Source organism: Physcomitrium patens, chromosome 20 (assembly GCF_059467195.1).
Source record: "Physcomitrium patens ecotype Gransden chromosome 20, ASM5946719v1, whole genome shotgun sequence".
Classification (NCBI taxonomy): domain Eukaryota; kingdom Viridiplantae; phylum Streptophyta; class Bryopsida; order Funariales; family Funariaceae; genus Physcomitrium; species Physcomitrium patens.
Genome location: NC_143429.1, coordinates 3,505,007 through 3,512,198, shown reverse-complemented (window position 1 = coordinate 3,512,198; position 7,192 = coordinate 3,505,007). Strand labels below are relative to the sequence as shown.

General features: G+C 27.3%; 1 protein-coding gene across 1 annotated transcript; it reads left to right on the top strand.

Moving 5' to 3' along the window:
- Nucleotides 1–4,310: 4,310 nt before the first annotated feature.
- On the top strand, nucleotides 4,311–5,261 carry LOC149987258 (uncharacterized). The gene is made up of 2 exons (XM_090245442.1): nucleotides 4,311–4,652; nucleotides 4,745–5,261. The coding sequence occupies exons 1-2, from the start codon at nucleotides 4,311–4,313 to the stop codon at nucleotides 4,853–4,855; spliced, it is 453 nt and encodes a 150-aa protein (XP_090101568.1). The 3' UTR covers nucleotides 4,856–5,261.
- The last annotated feature ends 1,931 nt before the right edge of the window (nucleotides 5,262–7,192 follow it).

The following is a 7,192-nucleotide window of genomic DNA, read 5'->3' as shown; positions in this document are numbered from 1 at the left end:
ACATATAAATCCGAATTACTATGAGTGAGTTATGAAGTTTTAAAGATAAAAAATAAGTAATTAAAAAGTGAAGTGAAAATATTTTACCTCAAGGATAACTTACTTATAGATTAAGGGTTCGAGCCTCACCAAGGCTCACGTGTAGTGTATAAGGGTGTCTAAGAGAGGCCATGAGGCCTTAGTCTTATCCTCCTAACTATCTTCAAAGTGCTACAATCTATATGGGACTTATGCACCCCCATTCCTATAAAGACTAAACTAGCTACTCGTCTTCCTATTTTTTATTAGAAGGACCAATATTTTGCATTTTTGACCTCACCATGGTGTTTAAAAATATCCAATTAGCCTTGAAACCTTGTGTGGCCTTGAAATCTTGCTCCATTTCTTCATAAAGGCTCCCAAAGTGGTAAAACTTATTTTTACAAAGATCTTAAAAATTGCTCTAAAAATTCCTAAAAAATACTATGTAAATTCTAAATAAATTCTGAAAAAGCATAATTTTTTTCTATAATACTAATATATATTTAAGGCTACTTTTTCCTACCTATTTATTTTTGATAATGATAATAATTAATTTAAATCCACTTTAAATCTTCTTTTTTATATCAATAATTAAAATGATATGAGGTTCTTTCTCATGCTTCTTCTAACTATTAATATTTATAGTTTTTATAAGTAGTATATATAGATAGAATACCAATATAAATATTAGTCTTAATAAATAATCTTTAATATTCAATAATAAATAAAAATATTAAATCAATAAAGATAATTGCCTCCAAGTCTTACTAAGACTCCAATTCCACCACTAATATTCTAATTTTCTATTTCTCTAAGGATTTCTACACTACTTATTATATATTGTGATTTAAAGCATTCTAAATATATATATTTTTATTCTAAAATAATAAGTGAGTTAATTTGATGACTTACAAACTGCATAACTTCTTGCCTAAAAGTCTTAAACTTCTTCTATATGCATAGGCCTAGTACCTCCATGGTTCACGTTAGAAATATGTGAGTTTTTCACTCTTAGAGTATTAATATGCTCATGAAGATTTGCAATAGTTGCAAAATTATTCTCACTTCTACTAAGAGTAGCATCCATGATTTTTATATATATATATATATATATATATATATATATATAATTCAAACAAATCCAAAAAATTAAATTAGAGGAAGGTAATCTACAACCTCTAATAAAAATTTCCACAAAGAGGGATAATCCACTCTCTTTAAGGAAAAGATCAATGTTAGAAAAAAAGGTTTTTTTGTTTAAAGGTAAGTGATCCACAACCTTCAAAACACAATAATAGAAGTGAGATAATTCACTCACTTCTAAAACAAGACAAAAACAGTATGTTAGCACTCTTGTCAAACTATCAAGGAGATGAATCTCAAAGAAAGAAAATCCTCAATATACTCTTGTATCACTAAAGAGAACTAGAGAGTCATTCAAAAGTTGATATATTATTAAACTAGAATGATTATTTCCAAAAAAAAAGAGACTAAAAAATCTTGAAACAAGACTAAAGACTAAAAAGGCATTGACAAGAGTGAAAAAGCTTCACTTTTGCCTCCATATATACTCTTAATTAGAAGTTATGTAGCAATATCATATAGGACCTCCAAAATGTGGACTTTGCTTTCCATATGTCTTAACTTGCAAGGCAAGTTATCTATGTATGCGCCACATAGTTAGCTTGTTCTACAAGCTATTACAAAAAATTAACTTGTTCTACAAGCTACCAACATGTCGTTAACTTGTTGGCTAAGTTTCTATCCTACAAATACATCTAAAGTCATAACTGTATCTATAAAGCTTCTACAAAGGTTTTTTTGAAGACTTTATGAAATTAATCTATATTTATTTACTTATATCAAATCATACAAGTAACTATTGGAGTAAATATATATGTTCGTGACACCTCCCTACTTTACTTCACTTTGCATTATATTTTTGTCTTTGAATAAAAAGACTTAATTTTAGACTTCAAAACTCCAAGAGTTTTGTAATATACAACAATTATATATATACATGTTTGGCCACAAATTTTCTTCCTATGTTTTTTTTTTTTTTTATCTAACTCTAAATATAAACAACAACCCTCCATTCCTAGCTACAAATGAAGCCTTCTTTCCTACCACAAGTCCAAAGTTGGTATAATATTAAATTAAAATGGCTATTACCAAAGACAAGAAGATTAGAAAGTCTTAAAATAAGATTAAAGACTAGAAAGGTACTGAGAAGAATGAAGAAAGCTTCATTCTTGTTTCTATATATATATTATCTAATTGAAAGCTACATAAGAATATTCTATAGAACCTCCAATATGTGTCCAATTTACAAGACACATGTCTTAACTTACAAAATAAGTTTCTTATATATATACAACATTGTTAGCTTGTACCTCAAGCTACCCACATATGTAATACATGGCTAACTTGTTGGCCAAGTTTTTAACATACTGATCAATTATAAACATATATAAAGTCAAATTTGCATCTATGAAGCTTTCAAGAAGCTATTCTATAAGATATTTTTATGTATTTATTTTTATCTATTTTTATTTATTTATAGTATTTAAATAACTATTAAAATAAATATGTATGTTTATATCACTTGATTGCAATAGTATTATTCTATGTTATAAAAGCTTTTGTAATATTATCTAATTAATCCTAAAATGATTCTATTTATAGAGGTCTAAGAATGTTTATATGCATTTTGATGGATAGCTTTGGAATTTTGATAATTATTTTAAAAATATATTATTATAAAATATTAAATAATAACTATAAGAATATAATTATTTTCTTTCTAAGATTGATATGGATAAATTGACTTATATATTTATATTATCAAAGTATATAAAAGTGAATAAATATGTATATATATATATATATATATATATATATCAAAAATATATAAAAAAATAATTATAAAGATTAAATATTTTTTTAATGATTATCTAAGAAGCTTCTTTAATACTTATTTGATATATAAGAACTTTTTTTAGATATACTTGTATATTTTAGAATCCAAAATATATAAATGAGTATTCAAAAGAAGTTCTAATGGATTGTTATTTTTAACAAATGATGTCTAAATTACAAAAATAATCTATAATTTAGACATCCTTAAGCTTTATGGTTTTTAAGAACCATTCACATGATTATCTTCTTAATTAATATATATAAGAGCAAGACTTTGGTTATTTGTAGTCTTATTAATGTCTTTCTTACAATCTAATCTTGATTTAAGATTCTCAATTTACTTAGTACTTAGTAATAATAACAATAATACATTCTTTTTGCATGTATAAATATAGATATATATATATATATATATATATATAGAAATCAAGGGCAACTAATCAAATTCTAGAGATTCCTTGGCCAACGGCATGAGTTTTCACTAGTGTATGTGTATATATATATATATATATATATACGCATTCTTATCCACATGTTAAACCATTTGTATTGTCTTTATCACATAGTTTATTTGAATTTCTTTTTGTCTTATGTAATATGAAATAGAAAATAGTATATATGTAATTCTTGTTTATTTCATGTTTTATAACAAATTATGTTCAAACCTTTTTTTAAAGTAAAATTTGAGTTTTTTTGAAGTCATAGTTTTCTACTAAGATCTCATGTGTTTTTTCTCCTCAAATTATATAGTAAGATTTAACTCCATATGATTTACACTTTAAAATAAATACTTTGTGGTTCAATACAAATTGGAATATAAGTCGTAAAAAGAAAGAAAAAAAAAAAAAAAAAAAAAAAAAAAAAAAAACACTTATTTTCTGTTTTTATTAAGAATGAATCATAACATGATGTTGGAAGAACAATTTGTGTTAAATACTTGTACAGCGCTATGTTACTGATTTAAGCAAACACATCATTTCAAAACTTAATTTCGCACAGTTCCATGTATATTTAGAACGAATTTTAAATTAAAGTAAATAATATGACAAGTTTATTAACATGACAAGTCAGTCATATTTGTAGATACAAATGCATAAACATGTAATCTATTTTTACAAATTAAATGTATGGAAAGCATTTAAAATCCAAATTATTTGTACCCCACCATAAATCTTCCCAGACAAAATTCTATGGCGTAAAAAAATTGCCATGACCTGAATACAGCCAGACATTGCCATGTCCCGTCACATTTCTTGCCACTGATTTTCAATGTGCACATATTTTAAATCCTAAAAACGAAAAAAAATCTTGCTGAAAGAAAATAAAGTGAAAGAAAGAAAGAAAAACCTAAAATAAGAGGGAGCAAAAGGATGGCTTTTTCGACGACATGGTGGTCGTCTTCTTCGTTTTTTTCATGGCCAGCAATTGTTGTTGAAGTCGAGAGCGTGCTCTGGCCAATGCTCAGAAACCCATACACTCACAGCTCTAAAGGGGCTCAATTTGCGTACCATGAAGCATGGCTCCAAGCTACAGATTCTGAAGTGCCCAGTTTGCCAGCCTGTTGCCTCGTTATCTTGATTCAACCTGATGCAATTTGCTTTCGTTCTGTCGCAATTGGGCAAAAAGCTGTCTCGCGAGGAATACAGACTGTTGAATCTACCACGGAGCTGCAGCAGAGAGACGCCCACGGTGTTATCCCACATGACTCAGAGGTTGTAGAAATAGTTAGCTGCTACCCTTCGTTTCCAGAGCTTTGAGCAAGCAGCTGCTGACTGAGATTATTAATGGCGTGGTTTCCTGTCAGTTGCATAATGGAGAATATAGGAGCTCCACGAAGAGACTCAAGGAAACTGGTTGGCTCAGAATCTTTAGTAAGCCGTGCGCATCATCATCATCATCACGTGGCTTCGTCTGAGGGCAATGTCAGGCGACGAGATGTTGAACTAACAATTAGGGTTTGGTGATCCGACGCCTTCCTGACTCCCTTTTCTGACATTGCGAAACCGGGCTCTGCTTTCTTGTCTGAGTCTGTGTTTTTGGCCACGCCACTGTTGCTGCTGCAGCAAACTCAGTTGTGGTAACTTCGGCTTCGGAGCTGCGTGGCGTCTCTAGCAAGTTTGGGTTTTGCTGACAGGTTCTCGAGATGTTTGCTTTTCTCACACCCTTGCGCATAAGCGATGTTCAGTTCTACCCACCGGACCTGATCATTCCAATCCCCTGCACCGTTGCTCTGCTCTGGGAGCAGTGACAACAACAGAGCTGCACGGTGAATGTCACTGCATCACATCTGATTCATGGAATCATTCACAATGTTGATATCTCTTTCAGCGCAGTGCACATTTGCGTATATAAAGTGCTCTGATTGTGATGTTACAATTTTTTAGGGTTCTGTCACCATTTTGTTTTGCTTTGTTTTGTTTTTCTTCTTTATTTTCCTTCTTAATCATTTGTAGAACAAGTAGAAATAAATTATATAGCTGAAAAGAAACTGCAACATATATAATAAGCACCAATGATGTTTCTGTAATCGAGGATTGTGATGGATTGTGTGAAAGATGTTGGTTTTAGTCAAGGGTGGTAAATATTATTTGAGAATATAGTGTTCCAACTATCTTGAGATCTATTTTGGAGCTAAAGTAAAACATATTATTTTTGCCTCATATTGAATCAAAGGATTTGATGAGGTTTATTTTGGTGTATAGATTTTGTTTGATTTTGACATTTAACCACACTTTTTTGGTGTGATCAATCATGTCATTCAATATAAAACAACACATCTTTTGTCTTAAAGATTAAGTTGTTTTGTTTTTGACATGTCATCTATAAAACTATTTGTTGCATAACTCTTGACGTTGTTGGGGATTCCCAAAATCTTTGCAATGTATTATTATAAAAATAACAATATTAAAACTTAAAACAATCTATAAGGAGTCTTGCATTGTGTGGCAAAACTTATTAATTACTTTTAGTCCATAGTGTTATAAATGTTGTACAAGATTGTGTCCTTAAAAATAATATATCATTAATTGTATGTATTAATGGATACTAAGACATAAAAAAGTACATGTCAACCATTGCATTAAATTTTCTTTTCCAAGAATTTATCATATTTTATAATGTTAAATAGACCAAATATAGTTGAGTTCTTTAGATGTCATAACTTTGGCCTATTATTCATTGTATTTAAAATTAAATAGCAAATAAGTTTTTAAAAGCCATTTAGGCATCAAACATGTGTCTATTGTGGCATTATATGCTAACAAATATATTTAAGGTTAAGTAGAATAATATACCAAATCTTTAAAAATAGATATGTTATCTTTGCTATTAATTTATTTTATTTTATGTTAAATGTACATTTTGATTCTAAAGATCTTTAAAACCTTGTATATTATAACAAACAAAGTAGGATCCTATAATATACAGATAAGTTAAAGATATATTTTTAAAATATTGGTTGTATTGTTAGATAAGTTGGATACTTTTATTAAATAAGGTTGGTTTTTATTATTATTCATTTATTTATCATTATTTATTTTTAAATTTTAAGAAAACCAAAATCTTATAAATTTAGTGTATAAAATGTTAATAACACTAATTTACAATTTATTGAAATTTTAATAGAATAATTAAAAATATTTTTTAAAAAAATAACAAAAAAAACATACTATACACATTCTTTATTATTATTATTATTAATTATCTTTCAGAAACAATTTCTTAAAGTAAAATGAGATTTTTATGTATTTTTATGTATTATAGCATATTTCTTGATCAATAATTCAGTATCTTAAAATGATAAAAATTTTAATTTTTTAATTTTTAAGTTTTTTTAATCTAAACTTTTGAAGATATGTCTCACTTAATATTTGAAATATAAAAAATAATGTAGAATTAACTTTATTAGAAATGGAATGACTACCAACTTCTATTAAAATAAATTATATAAATATATTTTAGCATGGTATTACCTTGATTAATTTTATTTATTTTTTACTATAGAGATATTATTAAAATTTCTATATTTAGTTACTTGGTCTAAAATATCACCAATTTCTTTATTATTATTTTTAAATTTTATACTTGGTATACCAAAACTTATTTTAATAAAAAAATTTAAGCCTTATAAATAAATAAAAAAAAATCAAAATTAATTTATAATTTGCTTCAATAAAGTTTGGGTTTTAATTTATACATTAAGGTACTAATGAAGTATTATTAATAAGTGAATTATTAAATTTGGTTAAAATAA

Bases quoted from the DNA above. Each gene is read 5' to 3' on its own strand.
- LOC149987258 (XM_090245442.1), top strand. From the start codon at position 4,311: ATGGCTTTTTCGACGACATGGTGGTCGTCTTCTTCGTTTTTTTCATGG. The intron at 4,653-4,744 runs GTTGTAGAAATA...GTTTCCTGTCAG, and splicing joins TTATCCCACATGACTCAGAG to TTGCATAATGGAGAATATAG.